At 38.2% G+C, this 21,789-nt stretch overlaps 1 protein-coding gene across 1 annotated transcript in view; it reads left to right on the top strand.

The window, feature by feature from the left end:
- Window positions 1-21,789, top strand: part of LOC108717003 (calcium-activated potassium channel subunit beta-2) — a 141,167-nt gene that overhangs the window by 70,387 nt on the left and 48,991 nt on the right. The window contains exon 3 of the mRNA XM_018263682.2: window positions 19,507-19,626. Coding sequence (XP_018119171.2) covers window positions 19,571-19,626 — 56 coding nt within the window. The 5' untranslated portion in view covers window positions 19,507-19,570. The remainder of the gene's footprint in view (window positions 1-19,506; window positions 19,627-21,789) is intronic.

The following is a 21,789-nucleotide window of genomic DNA, read 5'->3' as shown; positions in this document are numbered from 1 at the left end:
TTTAAAGATAAGCTAGTTTGGCAACCTCACCAAACAAGCAGAGCTTTACTGGTACAGTATGGTCAGATTAGCAGCTAATCGGCAATTCTTTATTTTACTGCCTACTACAAAATAGAAAACAAAACTCTGATTTGCTGCTATGGGTAACTGCACTGGGGCAATTTAGTTCCTATGTTAAATCAGCCCACTGTGTTTAATTTTCACATAAGAAACACAGGTACTAACATTACCAATGTGGATTTATATCATTTACTGTATATTGTTTTTCTACTGAGCAGACACATCAGAATTAATCATTAGCTTTAGGGTCAGATAATGGCAGACACAGTGATAACTAGGGAATTGGATTTAGATGTCACTTCAGAGACACCTGGTGGATCCTGGAAGAAATGTTCTAAATACACATGAAAATACACACACACGAAATATACAAAATTGTGGTACATACAGTACTTGTGTATTTGTATTAGCACTTGGTGTCTAATGTACAAAATTAGTTACAACTAGGGATGCACCGAATCCACTATTTTGGATTCCGCCGAACCCCCAAATCCTTCACGCATATGCAAATTAGGGGTGGGAAGGGGAAAATTTTTTTACTTCCTTGTTTTGTGATAAAAAGTCACATGATTCCCTCCCCGTCCCTAATTTGCATATGCAAATTAGGTTTTGGATTCGGTACAGCCAGTCAGAAGGATTCGGCCGAATCTGAATCCTGCTGAAAAAGGCAGAATCCTGCATGAATCCCGAACCGAAACCTGGATTCAGTGCATCTCTAGTTACAACATGAAATATGAAGTTGTCAATCATTTTCTTGCACCAATTCGTTTGTAAATAAGTGAAAGTGGATGAACAGTCTGCAGCATTACAGTCTGTTTATTAAGGGACTGGATGTAAATGCCCATGTACATTTAGGGGACAGATTTATCAAAGGTCGAAGTGAAAATTTGAATTAAAAAAATTCTAATTTAGAGCTAATTTTTGTGTACTTCAACTAGGGAATAGTCCAAATGCGATTCGAATTTGAAAGAAATTAAAAAATTTGAATTTCTAATTTTATCATGTATGTCTTCTTAAAACTTCAACTTTGACCATTCGCCATGTAAAACCTGCCGAATTGCTGTTTTAGCCTATGGGGGACCTCCTAGAACCTATTTGGAGTCAATTGGTGGACTTTGAGTTTTTTGGGGGGGAACTTATATTCGTACGATTTGACTTCGATAGAAAAAGGACCTATTCGATCGAAAGTTGACCTATTCGGTCAAAAAAAAACTTTGATTTAATTTCAGCTGGTCTTTTTGAATTCGAATTTTGAAGTTTTTCAACTTCGAAATTCAACCCTTGATAAATCTGCCCCTTAGTGCTGAGCAGGTAGTTCCTACAAAGCTCTGATTTATGACTGTCCCAGGTTGCCACATTAAACCCCAGTGCAGACTTAGGGCTGAACCACGCAGTATGGCTTCTACTGATCCGACACAATCAGAGGAAGCCGATGCGCTGAAACAGATGCACCGAATATAATGTAAGTAATAGGAATGTCAGACCTACAAACTGCGTGCATCTACAGTTGCCACCTTATCATAAATTTTCTATCGGCCGGTGGTGTTGGCGTGAATAAAAGGGGCAGGCCGTGACAAAAAGGGTCAGACTGTGATGGAAAAGGGGCGGGTTATAATGGAAAAGGGAGTGGAGACACATTACGGCGATGGTCAGAAGCATGAGAACAGTTACGTTTCCAGCGCATTGGGGGCAGGCCAAAGGGTTTTGTTAAGGATATTACAAATTTACCGCAACTACATTTCTGGTTAAATTGTAATACTGGACCCAGCCTTGGCAGGGGTTCCACCAGCAAGGCCTGTAAAATACTGGCTGGGTGGCAACCCTACATGCATGAGACACGACTGTCGGATAAAGATGCAACTTGCGGCGTTCACATCCAACAGTCGGATGCATGCAGCTTGTAGGTCTGACATTCCTATTACTTACATTATATTTGGCGCATCCGCTTCCTCGCATTGCGTCGGATCGGTAAAGGCCGCACTGTGTGGTTCAGCCATAACAGTACATCACGCTCCTGCCACCGAATTGTCAATTTACTCAAGGTAATCACTGTTTCTTAAGCAATTTATAAGACAGACGTAGCATTGGTCCAAAATATGTGCAAGTGAGTTAAATTATGGATTCCAGTTCTGTGTACCTGATCCTACACCAGGGGGAGAAATATAAGTAAGGATATTATATGCTTGATAAATTGATCATGTTTAAAAGAATCTGTTAGCCAATAAATGGCACAATCTTTACTACCATTACAGTAATGAAATCTGCCAGGACTCCAGCATTCCCTGCTCCAGTGCAGTGGTAGGTCCATTCTATGGTCTTGTTGCACTGCTGCTTTTATGCGTATGCAATCTAACACATAATACTACCTGTCCTCTGGCTTTTTAACATAAACCTTGTGGTAATTAGTATTGGAAGTACTGTAAAACACTTGTGTGTTGAGTACATTTTAATTGTCAGTGCAAATGTCTGTGTAGCTATTACTTCAAGGTCATATAAGACATTGAGTGTAATGCATCAATAGCGGCCTCGTGGACTTCTGCAGTTATTGCTGCTAATGGCATCAGCTCCAGTTTGGTGATTTTCATTATGATGCAAAAATGTAAATATGCAGAGAATAATTCACAAGGGAGCTGTAACAGCTGTGAAGATAAATGAACTTGTAATATTCTTGTAGTAACATCAAAAACATAATTTATTACACCTTCACTGTATTTACTTCCGCCCAGTATTTGGGGGGAAAAAAACGTTCCCTGGAGCAGATGTCCAATTTTTTGCATCATCTTTGTTTCCAGCCTTGGGTGTGTAAATTACATGAATGGCATGGCAATGTTTTTATTGTTTTTGTAGTAAGACAATTGTATTTAAAAAAAATATACCTTCCCAGCTATTTGCTCTGCAAATTGAGCCCTAGAACCCTGTGGAGCAGATTCTGCAGTTACAAAGGAACTTTTTTTCCTTCAAAAACTGTTAGAGGTTTCCAAAGCGAAAACTACATTTTCAAGTGCAGAATATTGAATTGAAATAGCGTAAAGCCCTTTCATTTTTTCCTCGCCTTTAAAGCTGTGTTTCAGAGCAAGTAGCTTTTATCAATTCTTTGTATTTGAGTGCTTAGAAACTGCTGTAGGGTGATGGGCAAATTTAACATGACACAGCAGCAGAATTAGAAGCATCAAGATGCTTGTTATGGAGCTGCCACAAGGCCTTTTTCTCGTTCCTCAAAACAGCTAATAATCTGCAACTCACCAAGAGCTTTTATTAATAGTTGCTATGGGCATATGCTACATGTTTTATTTTAAATAAATGTATACAAGAAATCAGTATTATAAAGAACATAGAAAAGCCCACAGTTTGGAGATGTTTTATGGCTAAGAAGATAATTATTCATGCTTCTAGGGAAAACAGTTGTCTACTTCTGATATGCCTGGAGACTTATTTTTCTCAAAAAGAAAAGATTTTCATCTTCATTAGTTGGTAACTTTTTGCAAATAGTTTTTTTTATTTATGTGAAAATTGATCAAAAACTAGCACCATCTGTAAAGGGGTGAACATTTTAATGTTACTGAGTTGATGTGCAAAAGTCAATTAATTAATGTGTGGATGTATTTGTTAGAAAAAATTAAAAGCTTACAGTGTAATGTGATAAAACAGATACTAGATGCAAGAGGATATTAGAAGAAAGGATGCAATACACTCCCCCACCAACAGAGGGTGAGTTTTAGAGGTATAAAAAGGGACTACACCCTGGTTTTTATGTCTTTGATGGGAGGAAGTGGTCAGGAATGGAAGACTGGAAGAAAAGAGACCTGAAAAGAGGAAATAGAGCAGGTCGAGAGTAGGTAAGGGGAAGTAGAGCAGGCACTAGATGTCTAAGTTAGGACAGCAATCATGGCCGCCTAATGCCCCAACGAGGAGGGTAGTGGGGACAGTACCCCAGTGGATATTCCACAAGATAGTTACCCCAGAGGAAGGGTTTAGGTCAGAACAGGGTATGATGGGCTTCGGCCTGAGATCTGTCGGTGACTGGAGACCAGTGTCGGACTGGCCCACTGGGATACCGGGAAAAGTCCCGGTGGGCCCAGGTGTCAGTGGGCCCTCTAATGCTGCTAAACATTTGGCCTATTTCATGGTCATTACCTATTTCTTTAAGAAAAAGAGACTAAACAGATGGAATAATGGATTCTAGTATGTAAAGAAAGAAAGACTAGGAGAATAGAGGTTGAGTAAGAAAAGGAAGAATAATAGTACTGAGAGTGGGCCCCTAGTCTAAGGTTTTTGGGTGGGCCCCTGGTGTTCCAGTCCGACACTGCTGGAGACCAGAGTGAATACCCATTTCAGCCGTCCAATTGTAACCCTCTGAGATAAAAGAGTAAACCTGAGATGCCTGTGTGGATTTACAGAATGTTGAATGTATGTTCCTGGGAAATTCGGATCTGAATGGAAAAGTGAAGAACTTGGTGGAAATAAAATTCCTGATTGTTTTCCCACTCTAGTGGGCCCCGCCAGCCCAGATCCGCAACCTGGATTTCTTCTGTCTCAGGGCCCCACCTCCGAACCATGAGGGCTACTGCCTCAGGGCCTTCCTTCTGACAACCTCCCCATCTCTTGTGTGCGCAAGTGCGCAGCAGCCCTCAGGGTCCGCAGGGGGGGCCAGAGACAGAAGCCCCGGTGGGCCCCGGGCCCCCAGTCCTTCACTGACAACTGGTTACCCTTCCTACACATCTACTCGTTAACACAGAGAACCAGTAGAATATGGAAGGAGGTGTGCAGATGGATGTAACATACAATGCAAACCAAATAAGGTCAAAAGAGAAATGCCCCCTAAAGAGGACCAGTAAAGCACATTCCCTCTAACTAAGTCAAGAAAATGTAACCTTTATTAATACTATGGTTAAAAAAAAAAAATTAAAGCATGACTTTTTTTCTTGGTGTGGTTTGGTCCCTGTTATCAAATTGGATTGTCTGTAATTGTGCCGACACTGGACAGAAAAATTGTACAGATGGCCCTTGAGTGAAATTATTCATGGTGTGTAATTAATAACACAAAAAAGGGAGAACTTGTGAACTCTACCTTTCCTGTTTGTCAGCGACATCTATGAATACATGCAGAGAGTTTTAGGTTGATACAATTTGCAGTTCTGGGAAATAATTAAGTGGATTTTGCCCACTCAGAATGGTTGGCCATAGGCCCCACGACAGTAATCAATGACCAGTCAGAACACATCAAATCTTTAATTGTTGCAGTGCTATAATCAATGGACTTCCAGGGACATGGATCCTATAATCACTCATGAATGGGTGCACTTATTATTTCACTTAATAAATATTGTAAATTCAGGGTTTGGAAACCAAAATTTGGAGTTTTTGCACAAAAAATATAAATTGCAGAGAAATAAGATTCAAATGTTGATTCATCATCCCCTTAGTTCTAAAGGAAAACTAAAAATGTTTAATATGAAGGGATTGTAGTATAAGAACCAACTAAACCAGGGCTGTCCAACTGCGGGCCACCCCCCTTATGTGGCCCTCCACATCAAAGTCTGCCTGCTGTGTCTGCTTAGCATGTGTAAACTTTAAAAGGTATCACTACATAGATTAACTGGCCCAATTGTTTAAACCTCAAATTCAGACTATTGTATTGTTCACACATGTAACCCCCCCCCCGCATTGTTCACACTTGTGACACCTCTATTGTTCACACCCCTAAAGGCCTGTACTGTTCCCACCTGAGACCCAGACTGAAACTGCCCACATTGTCCACCTGTTCACACTTTATTCAAAATGCTAATGGGGCACCAGCACTGTGTCACTGTATGTAGTACATATTAGACTGGTCCTGATTCCTGTCTCCTGCTCTGTTCTGCCTTCCATATGCTCCCTGTGTTCGCCATACTCTGCCTGACCTATGAGCCCTATGGAACATAAGCCTGGTATTTGTTCTGGGGGTTTGTTAGCACTAATTAAAATTATTGTTGGGGCCCCTAAGGTGTTTAATCATATGCTGGGATACTGTATTATACACAGGGGAGGAGGAGGCAAATGGATTTAAGGGTATGTCTTAATATGACTTAAAATTTTTCACATATGAGTGGCATCCCTGCCAGTGCCGGGCCAAGGTAGTTTGGCACCCTAGGCAAGAGCTTCAATCAGTGCCCCCCTGTCCTGCATTACCATTTACCTCCTTACCATAATGGTTTTTAAACCACGAAAGCAAGAAAATGTACAACACTTTTTCATTTATATTACTGCCCCCTGTACCTGTACCAGCAAGCTCAGCAGCCATCCATCATACAGCCCCCCCTGTACCTGTACCAGCAAGCTCAGCAGCCATCCATCATACAGCCCCCCCTGTACCTGTGCCAGCAGCCATCCATCATACTGCCCCCCCATACCTGTATCAGCAAGCTCAGCAGCCATGCATCATACAGCCCTCCAGCAGCCATCATATTGCCCCCAATCTTTACCTGTGCCAGCAGCAGCCAAAAATAAATCTGATCATATTGCCCCCAAGTATTTATGAACTTGTGTCAGTGCCCAGCAGCAACAGCAGACATATGGGCCCCAAATCTGTACCTGACTGTGCCAGCAGGAAGCTTCACACTTTGCAGTAATAGAAAGAATGTTCAGTTCAGTGCAACTGTGCAAGGCTGAGAGCAGCAAGCGCGAGCCACACCAAGCAGGCCACCAGCTCTCTGCCTCTCTCTGTCACCCAACCGCATCAGTGATGTCATTGACGGGTATACGCACGTCACGCTGCACTGCCGCACCGCACAGAAGGAGCTATTACTTGCTGGCAAGAGGGAGAAGGTGATGGAGGGAGATTCCACCTGATTGAGTGACCGTAATTACTGAAACAAATTATTAAACGCTTGAAAAAAAAAAAAAAACATGAAAAGTGTGCCCCTCAATAATGGCGTCCTATAGCCACATCCCCTCCTATATGAATAGATTTGGTGCATGACAAGCTTTCTCATCTGCAAACAATCATTATTTGGTTGCATTACTGGACACGCATTTCTATAGCTATTTATAGATAAGTTGAAGGTGGCTCTCTATCATACTGTGAATTTCCATTTTTCAGAAAAAAATTAGAAATGTATAATTATCTATAAATAGTTCTTCATCACAAATAGGGTATGAGGCATCTAGTGCCAACCTCAGCTATAGGGTTTTTAGTTAAAGAGAGACTCTTTCATGCTCTGTCGGGTGGTCTTGCATGGTGGTGAAAGAATTTGGGGAAAAAGTGCTAGATTTAAAAAATAAACACAGATCATTTCAACTGGGAATGAAGACTAATTGATTCTTAAATAAAGATTTCCCAAGCATTATCAACCCACATTCTCATAACAGTTAGATCCTTATTAGCTGTCCCTAAAAGAGACTCAGCATAAACTTTAAGAACCACTATTTTCGTGAGGTCACTAAACAGGCAGAGCTTAAAGGGGTTGTGCACCTTTAAGTAAACTTTTAGTATAATGTAGATTTTAGTATAATGGCATTGGTAGAAATTTTCTATTATTTGTAGTTTTTGAGTTATTTAGCCTTTTTATTCAGCAGCACTCCAGTTTGCAATTTCAGCAGCCTGATTGCTAGGGTCCAAATTATCCTAACAACCATGCATTCATTTGAGAGACTGGAATATGAATAGGAGAGGCCTGAATAGAAAGATGAGTAATAAAAAGTATCAATAGCATTAAACTGTGGCCTTACAGAGCATTTGTTTTTTAGATGGGGTCAGTGATGCCCATTTGAAAACTGGAAAGGATCAGAAGAATGCAAATAATTAAAAAATTAGAAGAAAGAAAACAAATAAGACAATTAAAAAGTTGCATAGAATTGGCTATTCTTTAACATACTTAGGGGGTTATTTACGAAACTCCGAATGCAAAAATCATGAATCTTTTTACTGAACTCAGAGGATGGAAAAGTAAGAATCGGAAAATACGGCATCTCAGATGTGTCGTGGTTGCATATAAGTCAATAGGAGAAGTCCCAATGATTTTTTGAAGTGCGCTAGGTTTTGTGCAATACTCCAAAGATTTCAGTGAAAAATCCGACAAAATTCGTGAAGATTGGATAAAATATCAAAAAAATCTGGAAAATTAGATTTTTTCCTGCAAAGCAAATTTTCAGGAAAATGTAATTATAAATAAGGGGAAAAAACCTGAGCGAATTTGATTGGATTTTGTAGCAGAAAATATTGAGATAAATTCGGACTTTGATAAATAATTCCCTTAAAGTTAACTTAAAGGAATACTGTCATGGGGAAACATGTTTTTTTTCAAAACGCATCAGTTAATGGTGCTGCTCCAGCAGAATTCTGCACTGAAATCCATTTTTCAAAAGAACAGAATTTTTTATGTTCAATTTTGAGATCTGACATGGGGCTAGACATATAGTCAGTTTCCCAGCTGCCCCCAGTTATGTGACCTGTGCTCTGATAAACTTCAGTCACTCTTTACTGCTGTACTGCAAGTTGGAGTGATATCACCCCCCTCCCTTCCCCCCCAGCAGCCTAACAACAGAAAAATGGGAAGGTAAACAGATAGCAGCTCCCTAACACAAGATAATAGCTCCCTTGTAGAACAACACTCAATAGTAAAATCCAAGTCCCAATGAGACTGATTCAGTTACATTAAGTAGGAGAAATAACAGCCTGCCTAAAGTGCAGGCACAAGTCACATGACTGGGGGAACAAACTATTAGAACAAACTAATGAAACACGTAACTAAATTGGTAAATAGAATTTGGCAAACATAAACGGATTTTGTACCTACCGTGATTGAAAATAAAAAAATTTGGAAATTGTATCTTTTAACAGCTGTGTTGCTAATATAGGAAAGTAGAATGAATTTTTCCCATAATCATTTATTTTGTAACAATGTTGATCGCATAAATTTGAAACAAAGAATGAGTATAGTTATTGCAACAGAAAATGAACTAGTATAAACAATTTTTTAGATACAGATTTATTGCAGATTTTGAAAGTTTTTTGGAAACATTAAATGAAAATTGTAACATTTCATAGTGAAAGACAGAGAATCATATGAGGAATGAAACATCAGTAAAAGAGTTGAGCTCAAGAATGGGCGAAGCAATGTTTTTAACATGTTTAATATGTTTAATCTGTTAAATATTCAAAGTACTTTTTGTATAGGTGATACTAATCAGTGAATTAGCTGAAGTGTTGCATTGTGGGGGGAAGGTCACGTGTGTGGGTATAAATAGTTGAAGTGATGGAAGTTTGTTTAGGTCTACGATGAAGTATGTCTATACGAAACGCGTCAGACCATAAACTGATGTAATTCTTTTTTAACCAATGTTTAAATAAAAGTAATTTTTTACTGAAAAGTTGAAGCGACCAATCTGTGACCCTGGAAGTGCGCTCCCATACTTTGGGATTCTACACGGCTGATTGTTTCCTTAGCAATGGACTCGGGCGGCAGCACCTGGGTCACATTACCGAAAGGGTAAGCCTATCTGTATAACTTTACATGCAAGAAATATTGTGGACATAAGGTCTTTTTCTCCCCTTTTGTTTGGGGCACCAATAAGAGCAGGGTTCGGGGCATATTGCACCCGAACCACTACATTAGAACGGTGAGCTAACTGAAAACACGGGAAATGTGTGATGAACTGAACAGATAGAGCTTATAGAAAAACGTATAGATTCCTCGTGTTGGATGCATGGTGTAACATTGTTTGTGAGAATTACATGACTGGGGGCCGCTGGGAAACTGACAATATGTCTAGCCCCATGTCAGATTTCAAAATTGATATAATTTAATTTAGGCACCAAAATTAGGCTATATTGGAATGATTCAATCAATTAACTGAGCCAATTGATAACAGATACGTATAGTAGAAAAGATAGTAGAAAAAGTCGAGAAAATTAAGTTTGCTTTACCTCAGGTAAAATTACAGATGTATTTTGATATTTCTGAACAAACAAATATGAAGCAAGTGAAGTATAAAAGGCATACCAAACTTTAATTATTTTACACTACCTAGGGATTCTGCCAGTCAAAGCAGTTTCCTAGGAAAACCGTTACTTCATTACGGAGTGTCTTAAAAGCGATGTTCACTCAAAGGCTGTAAAACAATGAAAGAAACAGTCATTCTAAGCCACTTTCCAACAGTTAAGTGTAAAAATAAAAACTGGCTAAATAGATACTGTAGGCTGAGCAAAATAAAAAAATGTTTCTTATATAGTTAGTTAGGCAAAAATGTAATGTATAAAGGCTGGAGTGACTGGATGTCTAACATAACTTTCTGCTTTTTAGCTCTCTAACTCTGAGTTAGTCAGCGACTTTAAGGGGGGTCCACGTGGGATATAACTGTTTAGTGAGTTTGCAATTGATCCTTAGCATGTAGGTCAGATTCAAATGCAAACAGTTATGACCCCCCCCTGAGTCTCTCATTGGTTAATGCCTGGTAACCAATCAGTGTAAACGAAGAGAGCTGAAAAGCAGGAAGTAGCGTTCTGGCTATTATGTTACACATCCAGTCACTCCAGTCTTTATATATTAAATTTTTGGCTAACTAACTATATTAGAAACATTTTTTAATTTTGCACAGCCTTCTATTTACCCAGTTTTTATTTTTACACTGAACTATTCCTTTAAGTACATCCTTGTGGCTCATACGAAGCACTGTGCTCACACACTAACCAAAAATATGCAGCTGTGTTTTTTACTGGTACACTTCTTCCTCTAACAGTTAGAACCTGCATTTTTTCTTGTCAGGTGACCAATGAGTACACAGTAAATTATCTGAAAAAATTGCCATATTTTTTCCCACAATTCCATTTTTTCCCCAGTATTCCAGAGGCCATGTGTGGAGTTGTGTCACAATTCCAGCTGATGCATCAAAATTAACGTGATTGAGCATTGCTCATGTTTTCAAATTGCATGCAACACAATTGAGCATTGTTTATGTTTTCAAATCGCATGCAACTTGTGGCAAGAGTGTGGCATTCAGCATCAGCATGTGATTCGTTGGGTGTAAGTCTACTGAGCCTGTTAATGCAACCCATTGTGGGAACCAATGGTGGCAGTAGCACAAGGTTTCTCCAGCATTAATAGGCGCACTTGCACACAATTCAGCAGAAGAGGCAGAATGGATGCAATGGCACTTAGCACAACCAAAGATCAGGAAGGAATAAACAAACTGCTTTCAGTAGTGATTACATTTACAATGAAACATGTATATTTGCCAAGGTTCTTAGAATGACATTTAAAACATTTCATACATATTTAGAAATTATTGCCTGGTCCTGTTAAAGGGGAAGGAAACCTAGTTGGCGCAAACCCCCCACCCCCCCTCCCGTTTGTTGCCCACCCTCCCTCCTCCCCCCTGGCCTACCCGTCCCACTGGGCAAATACCCCTAACTTGTTACTTACCCTTCTGCGCAGGTCCAGTCCAGGGAGTTCACAGACGACATCTTCTTCCACGCGATCTTCCACTCTTTGCGCCGACTAGGTTTCCTTCCCCTTTAAATACATCACCCCAACTAGTGGCTCATGAGCAATATGTTGCTCACCAACCTCTTAGATGTTGCTCCCAGTGACCTCAAAGCAGGTTCTTATTTTTAAATTACTGGCTTGGTTTCAGTTGCAAAAAAATGTGTACTGCCAAACAGAGCCTCCTGTATGCTGCCAGTCCACATAGGGGCTAACAAATAACCAATGACGGAACATGTACATGTTTGTGTTGCTCCTCAACTCTTTTTACATTTTGGGACCCCCACACAATGGTTCCCAAAATGGTGGGGCTGACCCCATGGGAGGCTTGGCTTGGGCCAATTAAGGGAAGAACTGGGAAGAGCTGAGGAGAATAGCCATTGGCTCTCGTAGATACACCTGAAAACCCAGCTTGAAGGTCAGTTAGGATGATATTTGGGATGAATATGCATTTCCTGCCCTACTGAACTGTTGCTAAATCACAAAATTACTAATACACCAGTAATTATTTTATGTGTACCTATTTTATGAGTTAAGGGGGGTCCTGATAAAAGGTTTTATCGGCAAAAACTAGAGCAGCTGCAGCAATCTATAAAAAATTTATTTTTTATTTAGCCAGTCCTTTATCAAATAAACCATTACAGCAGCAAAGTGATTACTTGTGAAAGGCACAAGTGCTTTATTTTCTAACACAAATAAAATGCATGACCATTCACAGTTATACTATATTTAGTTTTGACTTATTTTTATAAATCTGTATAGTTTTTGTTTCCTTTTTTTTTTATTCAACTCGCCATAACACAAGCCATCTAAAAGTAAGCTCATGTAGCGACTGGAAGAGAGGTAATGAAGTACCTGTATAGCAGTTTATTAAAAAAATAATAGAAAATGCACTGCATTATACATGAAAGACATTTGTCTTATTTCCAAAAAAAAATTGGAAAATGTGCTCTCTCCCTGATTTGTAAGACCTTACATCGAGCAATCATGCTTCAGTATTTAGTAAAGCAAAAAATTCCCCTGGGCAAGTATATGAAAAACGACTAGTGCTGCAATTTTCACATATCTTCACAAATCCAGTTTCAAAGGAAAATATGTTGGTTCCATATACTCATCCTAATTCGAGAGTGTAGTCTCATGAGCCTAAAAGGTGTTTTCTGCTTTTCTTCCTTATTGCAAGAAAAAAAAAAAGCTGGTATATATCGTACACTGCTCCACAGATAACTTGATTTATAGTTATTATAGGTGTTGCTGCCATTATAGTCTAAGACTAAAAGAGCAACTCATACATTTCTATAACAGCCAACTTTTAAATATCGCCCACATGGGCCTGGCTAAAGACAATTTTAAGGCCAATTTCCTAAGCAATATGGTTGTAAAAATACATTCAGTACAGGTATTGGGCCAATGATCCAGCATGCTTGGGACCTGGCCTTTTCCAGATAAGGGATTTTTCCATAATTTGGATCGCCATATTTTAGTCAACTAAAAATAATTGAAAACATTAAGGGGGTTATTAATTAAAGTCCGAATGCGGAAAACTCAAAAAATGCAAGTTACTATAAAATCAGATTTTTTAGTGGAAAAAAGCCCTCAAATTTTTCCAGATTTATTATACCACAAGGCTGCAAAAAGTCAGAATCCAAAAATACTCCTTCAACCTGTTGAGGTCCTTTAGCAGTCAATGGTAGAGGTCCAATTTGCATGTTGAAGATATTATTGTCTGGGTTTCATATGATAATCCAAACATTTCGGGCTTTTCTTCCAATTTCACGAGTTTTCATGAGTCAAATCCGAAATATTAGATCGGAACAATCCAGAAAAGTCACGGCTTTTGTCACTGATTTTTTTTTTTTTTTTTTTTTATTGTAAATTAGGGTACATCACAGATTCTAGTTTGGTCGCACTTTTTTTATTTAAAAAATCAGAAAAATTCGGATTTTGATAAATAACCCCCTAAATCCAATAGGACTGTTTTGCCTCGAATATAGATTAATAATATCATAGTTGGGATCAAGTACAAGGTACAGTTTTATTATTACTGAGAAAAAGGAATCATTTAGAATTGCAGGTATGGGACCTGTTATCCAGAATGCTCTGGACCTGGAGTTTTCTGGATAACTTTTTCCGTAATTTGGGTCTTCATACCTTAAGGGGCAGATTTATCAAGGGTCGAAGTGAATTCGAGGGAAATTTTCGAGGTTAAAAAATTCGAATAGGATACTATGACTTCGAATTTACTTCGAATTCGAAGTAAAATAGTTCAAATATTTGATAATCGAAGTACTGCCTCTTTAAAAAAAACTTAGACTTCGGCAGGTTTAATATGGCAAACTATTGAAGTGCTATGTTAGCCTATGGGGACCTTCTAATGCATTTTTCTAAGTCTTTACACATCGAAGTAAAATCGTTCGAGCGTAAGCTAAAATAGTTTGAAACTATTTAATCGTTCGATCGATATTCGAAGTCGAAGTATTTTAATTCGAAAAGTATTTTTTACTTCAAAATTCGACCCTTGATAAATCTGCCCCCAAGTCTATGAGAAAATCATGTAAACATTAAATAAAACAAATAGACTGGCTTTGCTTCCAATGAGGATTTATTATATCTTAGTTTGGATCAAGTACAAGCTATTGTTTTATTATTACAGAGAAAAAGGAAATCTTTTTTTAAAAATGTGGATTATTTGGATAAAATGGGGTCTATGGGAGATGGTCTTTTTATAATTCATGTCTTTCTGGATGATGGGTTTCCAGATAACAGATCCCATACCTGTACTTGATTATAATAAAGTCTGGAGGAGATGGCCTTCCCGTTATTCATAACTTTCTGGATAATAATTAAATCGCTGGTAACTCTGTTAAACCTAAACTTTATGTCAGCAAAAAATATGTGATATGAATGCATATTTTGGTTCGAACCAAAAAAAAAAAAAAAAAAGGCAACACATCTTGTTCTACAAATTTCAGATTAGACTTGTGACATTTAAAAATCAAAATATGGATGCCATTAATTTACAGTTTTATACAAGATTAGGCACGTAATTAGCTGTAAAATAGATGTGGTTGGCTAGGAGTTATCAGTTAATGGTGCAGAAAGAATTAATGATATCTCATATGAGCAATGTAGATATTAAAAGAAAAAAAAAAGGAAAGATTCATGTTTACATGTTTTCTACTTCATTGTCTACCTGTACAACCAATATGCTTTTTATGATTTCTCACTGCCTCTATTAAACCCAATCATCTTGTGAAACAGTAAATGCCTTATGGCTGGTAATAATCAACTATGAGAGAAATTAATTCCCACGATAATGAGATTTTTTTCCATTCTGTCTGTGTCATTATTGCTTTCATAAAATCATGGCTTTCTGCCCTGTGAAATCATTTCAACAGGAAGTAACCTTTTCCTGTTATGTTAAGTGTAAAATGCTTTTTATTACTTAATAAATGCAGAAGGCAAAATGATAATTTCCCATTTTGCAACATATTAATGAGTACGGACTATTTTCATTATTTGGACTTGCGTACGTCCGTTTGTCAGCATTTTCAGAATGGTTTTTGCCCTTGAATGAGACGGGAGGTTGGAGAATTACACAGCTATGCATCTGGTTGGAGGAGTCTGTTTGCATTCAGTTTAGTCATACCTTCCATCTCCATGGCAGCTCTAGTTACTGAGGGAGAGATTTTATCAGAACAAGAAATGTGTTGTGCTGACGTTGACCAGCAACACAAAAGCTGGATTTTTTTTTAGTCTGCAGCTAAACTAAGTGCATCATACAGGGGGGCCAGAGGGAGCATTTGTAACAATATTTACATTACTAATGGATAATATATTAGCCTCTGTATTCCACAAGTATTTGACAGGACGAATTATAATTTATCCAATAAATATAGGTTTATAATCAAAAAGAAATGTCAGTCCTAAGAGTGGGAGTGGAATACAACAGCACCCATGTGAGATGTAACTATAATATTGTAATTCTCAGAGTGGGACACACAAGAATAATGATAAGACAGTTGTTGAAAAATTTCATTTATTTGACATGGCAACAAGGTATAGCCTGACGTGTTTTGTGTCTATGGGGAGCACTTACTCATAGGCTCGGAGACCAGTGAGAACTTGTCTTGTCAGAATAAATATCTGAACTTTTACAGCAACTGTAGCTTGTTTTCCTGTTGTGTGGTTTATCTGTTCCCATCGCTGATAGACCACTTTGACTATGTGTTATAATATTTGCTCTGCTGTGCTCAGGTTGCTGCTATTAGGTAACCAATATGCTTAGTTTTTTTACAATTAGGGCCTGATTTATTAACTTTGTACCTGAGTCTTATACATTATGAAATATACACAAATGACAACTCAGATATCCAACTTTACTACTGTAATTCTAAAGGTTCACAAACTGTAGGGCTGGATCCACAGTAAGGCCCAAAGGATGGGAGAATAAACTGAAGGGCAATTAGATTTAAGGTGCCGTCTTCGATATTTCCAGCACCTTAGCACCATGTATCTACAGTAGTATCAAGTATTATAAGTTAAATGGGTGGGGGCAAGCAAACATTAAACTGCAAAAGCATGTTTAAAGCAAAACATCTGAAAACCTTTGAAATAATAAAGTATATAGTTTACTTAGGGGCAGATTTATCAAGGATCGAATTTAGAATTTGAAAAACTTCAACATTCTAATTCAAAAAACATTTTTTTTTTGCAGGTGAATAGTCCATATTCGTCCGAATCAAAGTTTTCCGAAAAAAAACGTTGATATTTCAAAGTCCACCAATTGACTCCAAATAGGTTCTAGGATCAGATTTTAGGTGGCAAATGGTCGAAGTCGAATTTTTAAAGAGACAGTACATGATAAATCATGGCCATTTAAGAATTCAATTTTGACTCTTCACCGCCTTAAACCTGCCGAACTGCTGTTTTAGCCTATGGGGGACATCCTGGGATCAATTTGGAGTTGTTTGCAGCCTTCCTGAAAATCTAGTTTTTTTCTGAGAAAAAACTCAAATCTAATTCAATTTGATTTCAATTTGAATTTGATTTGAGTTTGCAGGGTCGATCCCCTTCACCCGAGTTTGTAAAATTCAAATTTTGATAAATTTTGATTAGTAACTATTTTGTTTGAATTTCGAGTTCATGGGAGTTTATGAGAGTTTTTGCAAACTCTAAAACTGACCCTTGATAATCTGCCCCTTGATATTGGTAGAGACAAAAGGAATAACATATAAATAAATATAGATAAATATATAAATGATCAGGACCTGGAGTTTTCCAGATAAGGGATCTTTCCAATATTTTGATCACGATACTGCCTGGTTTTGCCTCCAATAAGGATTGAGGACGAGTGCAAAATACAGTTTTATTATTAAAGAGAAAAAGGAAATACATTTTTTAAAATTTTGAACTATTTCCTTAAAATTTAGTCTATGGGAGATGACCTTCCCATAATTTGGAGTTAGACTTTGCATAAAAGTGTGTGTGTATGTGTGTGTGTATTGAGAAAGGTCCCAAAGTGGATCGAAACGGCACGTTGGTTGTATCAGCTAATACAAGATTTTTTTTTTGCACTAAAATCCCAGTATTGCTGGTCCTGTATGAAATTTTCCCATGCACACGAGTGGGAGATTGAAGCGGTGTGCCACCCTTTTGGGGGGTAAAAAAATTTATATATATTTGTTCTAATAGCACCCGCACTCTTCCTCCAAAAATCAATAATGGGTGCTGCGGTCAAACATAATATACAGCCTTCAGAATGGACCCGCACTCCAAAAATTCTTGTGATCGAACAATTTTGTTGAACATCACTCGTGTATCCAACGTTTCAGCCCACATTGGGGCCTTTATCAAGAATTAAGGAGAGAGAGACATTAGGCGCACACCTGGGTGCCTGAGCTAAGAAACAACACAAGCAATGCAGAAGAACAGCTTACTGAATCAATCTTCCAAAGGTTTATTTTGCTCAATGTTTTGGTCCCCACATGGCCCTTCATCAGGAGTCAAACAGTGCAACCAGACCCACAGTAATGTGACAGAATTTAAACCCCCTCAGTTTCCACCCCCACAACTTCCTTGTGCCAAAAGTGGTTGCCTAAATGTCTAACAGTAGTTAATAAAGAGGAATAACAGAAATGCACAAGTATGAATAAAATCTAAATATTTTCACGGAAACTGAAGTGCGGGTCCTTTGTATATTAAGAACCCGCACTCCAATTGTGAAAAAAAAAAAACCATTTCTTTTATTGTGTATAGCTTATACATCCACTGTTTCGGCCCACATTAGGGCCTTTTTCAAAAGATGTATTTAGTTTACATATATACACTGTATATGCACACACAGAGAACAACCATGTATATCCTGTAGATTATATCCTTATAGAAGGTGCTTATTCATGTCAGTTATAATCTGTGCCTAGTGATGCAATTGCATAATTAGCACTGTATTTAGGTTCGCTGCCACCCTAGGCCCCAGTTTGCAGAAGTGACCTAACGCACAGTCAGGGCTGGATTTGTGGAAAGGCCGCCTAGGCCTAGGGCGGCAGGATTTTAGGGGGGCGGCATGCTGCCCAACCACACCCACATTGGTTCAGAAACACTGGGGATGCGCTGGAGATACAATAATTTTTTTAATTTCCCCATTGATGAAAATTTGCATGAATAAAGGTGAGGGGACAGGGGCGACAAACGGCAGTGGGCCTAGGGGTGCCCTCTATGTAATTTCGGCCCTGTGCACAGTATGCGCAGGACATCATTTCCGCTCAGTTTAACAATGCATACGCCTCACCCCCAGTTCCGTCACCAGATTTATGCAGAAAGTCTCCAGCGGTGACTGTTTTAATTTTGTTTTTAAAATAAATGTTTTATATAGGCACCTGAGAGCTACCCCCCCCACCAAAAAAAAAGCTGCTGCCCCTCAGGTGGATATACTGTATGTATCACATAGAGTACCTCGACTTGTCCACTATGGACAATGCATTCCCTTATTTCAGAGTTTTTTTGGATAATAGGCTTCCAGACAATAGAGCCCATATCTACATAATGTCTAGGTGCTTAAAGAACTCATATTCAACACACAACAGCACTTCATTCTATTTATCTGAATGTATTAATTTTGCCTCTCTGTAGCCAAGCCTTCATTAGGAATATATATGCAGTGCATGCACAGTGTATCTATATTTGTTTCTTTCTTATAATCGCATGTAGGTAATTATACCCAGTAGAATAATTTTCTTTCCTTTGATCCACTGTATTTAAAAACACAACAGCCTGGCATGTTAATAAATCTGAATCTGCTGATAAAGAGTTAAAGCTCTGCTAATGAGTTAAACAGTTCAAAGGGCAATAAAGGAAGAGAAAACAAACATTAAAAACATACTGTGTTTGCATCAATGTGCACGAGACATCATGGAACAGCACCTGGCCAGGTTGCTACGCTTCTTATTAACAGCGTCAGCAAAGAGCACTATTATAGGTTAAGCTGCAGTGAGGTTTAACTACAGTTCCAGCAGCCGTTCATTGCAGCCTGACTACATAATGGATTTATAGCATTATCTGGAACGCTTTTCTACCCCCCACCCCAAAAAAAAAAAGAATCAGAAGACAGAAGTGGATTAAATAAAGTGCTACCTTCTAGCGTCCACAACAATATTTATTAAATACAGAGGATCGCAATCATGTTGGAAAGCCAATCTGCTAAAACTGCAAGAATAAAGGGCTCCTTATCTCTTCAGCCTAATGCTGGTGGAAAGTAAATTAAAAGAGAAGAAAGGGAAGCAAAAGATAATTTACTGGTGTCAATTAAATTTGTAAAGAAAAAAAAGATCATTATTTTACATATCACTTTAAGTAATCAGGAAATCTGTCTTCTGTGCTGTGAAGCCATTGAGTATTATTCTAGATAAGAATAGCTGCAAGTGCTTTGTGCAATGGGCCCTGATTGTCCCCTTGATCTTCAAATAAGTCACACAAAGTATCCATCTCCCAGGTCACTACGTCATTCTTCCAAGTCCTCCACTGTCAGAAAAGGCAAGGCTGGGCAACACTCTAAGATGTTTATTTGGACCAGTGGCCGGTCCTCGTCATCATACAGACCCGATGAAAGAAGGTAAGTGCCTCTTTATTCTATTGAGTAGTTCCTATGGCTCTTGTTGTTATTTAAGGGGAAGGGGCAATGCAATGTGGAAAAAGTGGAATTATATGAATTTTTTTTACTGGCTAAAATCCAAATGACTAACTGTTACTGGGTACCCCCTGCAGACTCAGTAATCAATTTTAAACAAAATAATGGATGCACTTGATATGAACACTCAAACTGTGGGTTATGCTTTGTTTCAGGATCAGTCTCACTTTTCCTAGGTAATCTTGCTGATGCCCTTTATTTATTAAAAATAAAAAAGAAATGCTATGGGCTGCAGGGAAACACGTACAATAATATATTTGCAACTGCAATATTTAACTGACTGGGATCATTGATTTTGGTTTTAAATTATGTTGTCATTTAGTTGGGAAAGAGTCAATATTACATTAAGTGAAAGTTTTCGGAGATCATGAGGCTCATTTACAATTGCTAGACACAGTGATAGCTGAAAATTGCAAGCTGATTTGTGCCCATCCATAGACAAAGAGCTTGTGCCTACCTAGCAATGTGCACCAATATATTATGGTGCAACAACGCTCTGTATATAACACCTGACCATACGATAAGTACAGGGCTCCATTTGCATGTTGTGCTACGTTTACTGTTAGGTTCCCTTCCTCCTGTCTTGCTCTCACGAACCCCCCTTACCTCAAAGGCACAAGTTACTAACCGGTTCATTGGGACTCCGGTAACTGAAGTAAAATTTTGCCCTGATTGTGGCAGACGTAATTACTGTAGAGTACTGGGAAAGAATGTTGCATTGTGGTTAAAACATGGTAAAGTGCACCTAAACTATTTAAGGAGGCCCCTTACCTGCTCTTAAGTATATAAGAATGGGTTAAGAGTAACCATGGTTAACAAGTATAGGTATGGGATCCATTATCCAGAAACCCATTTTCCAGAAAGCTCTGAATAACGGGATGGTCATCTCCCATAGACTCAATTTTATCCAAATATTCCAGATTTTTAAAAATGATTTCCTTTTTCACTGTAATAAAATTGTACCTTGTACTTGATCCAAACTAACATAGAATTAATCGTTCTTGGAAGCAAAACTATTGGGTTTATTTAGGGGATTATTTACCAACGGTCTAATTTTAGAGGTTTGTGAGTGGCTTTTTATACCTCGAATGAACTCACAACTCGAAGATTTTCCGATTTAAGCAAAAAACTCATTTAAAAAAAACTTGGATCGGTGAGTTCAGAGTGAACAACCTGAAAACTCAAATTAGGGTTTTCTGCAGGAAAAAATGTGAATCTCTCCAATTGATCAAGTTTTCGAGAGAAACCCACGAAAAAAAAACAACCATCACGAAGGCTGTTAATATATTTAAATGGTTCCTCTGCCATTGGCTTCTACTGTACATGATGTTGATAGGTTTTTTTGGATTTGAGCTATTTCCAGTTTCAGGTATAATAAATCTCAAAAAACTAACCTCGAAAAACTCATGGGAAACAACTCAACCTTTGATAAATCTGGCCCTTAATGGTTAAATGATTTTCTAGTAGATTTAGGGGCAGATTTATCAAGGTCAAAGTGAAATCGAAGGAATTTTCGAAGTTTAAAAATTCAAAATTCAAAATTGGGTTTCGAAGGAAAATCGTAAGATCGTACGATAAGATCGCTCGAATCGTACAATTCTAAGTACGATCGGGGTACGATCGTACAATGAATAAAATCCTCCAACTTCAAATTCGAATGTTGGAGGATTCTATTCGATGGTCGAATTTCGAAGTATTTTCCATACCTGTATATGAATCAGTAAAAAAAAAACAAAAAAAACATACTGACAGTGTCTTGAAAAAAATATCACCAGGCACCTTCCACTTTAAAGGTAATATTTCGTAATATAGTTATGGGACCTGCTATCTAGAATGCTTGGGACCTGGGATTTTCCAGATAAGGGGTCTTTACATAATTTGGATCTCATTATTTGATAAATAATCATGTAAACATTAAACAAACCCAATAGGATTGTTGTGGGGTCACATACAACATACTTTTTATTACTACAGAGAAAAGGTAAATCATTTTTAAAATGTAGAATTATTTGATTAAAATTATGGAAGATGGCCTTCCCTTAAATTGGAGCTTTCTGGATAACGGGTTTCAAGTAATGTATCCCATAC

The sequence above is a fragment of the Xenopus laevis genome, chromosome 5L (genome assembly GCF_017654675.1).
Source record: "Xenopus laevis strain J_2021 chromosome 5L, Xenopus_laevis_v10.1, whole genome shotgun sequence".
NCBI classification, from domain to species: Eukaryota; Metazoa; Chordata; class Amphibia; order Anura; family Pipidae; genus Xenopus; species Xenopus laevis.
Note: the sequence above shows the minus strand (reverse complement) of the source record. Positions and strands in the feature narration are given on the sequence as shown.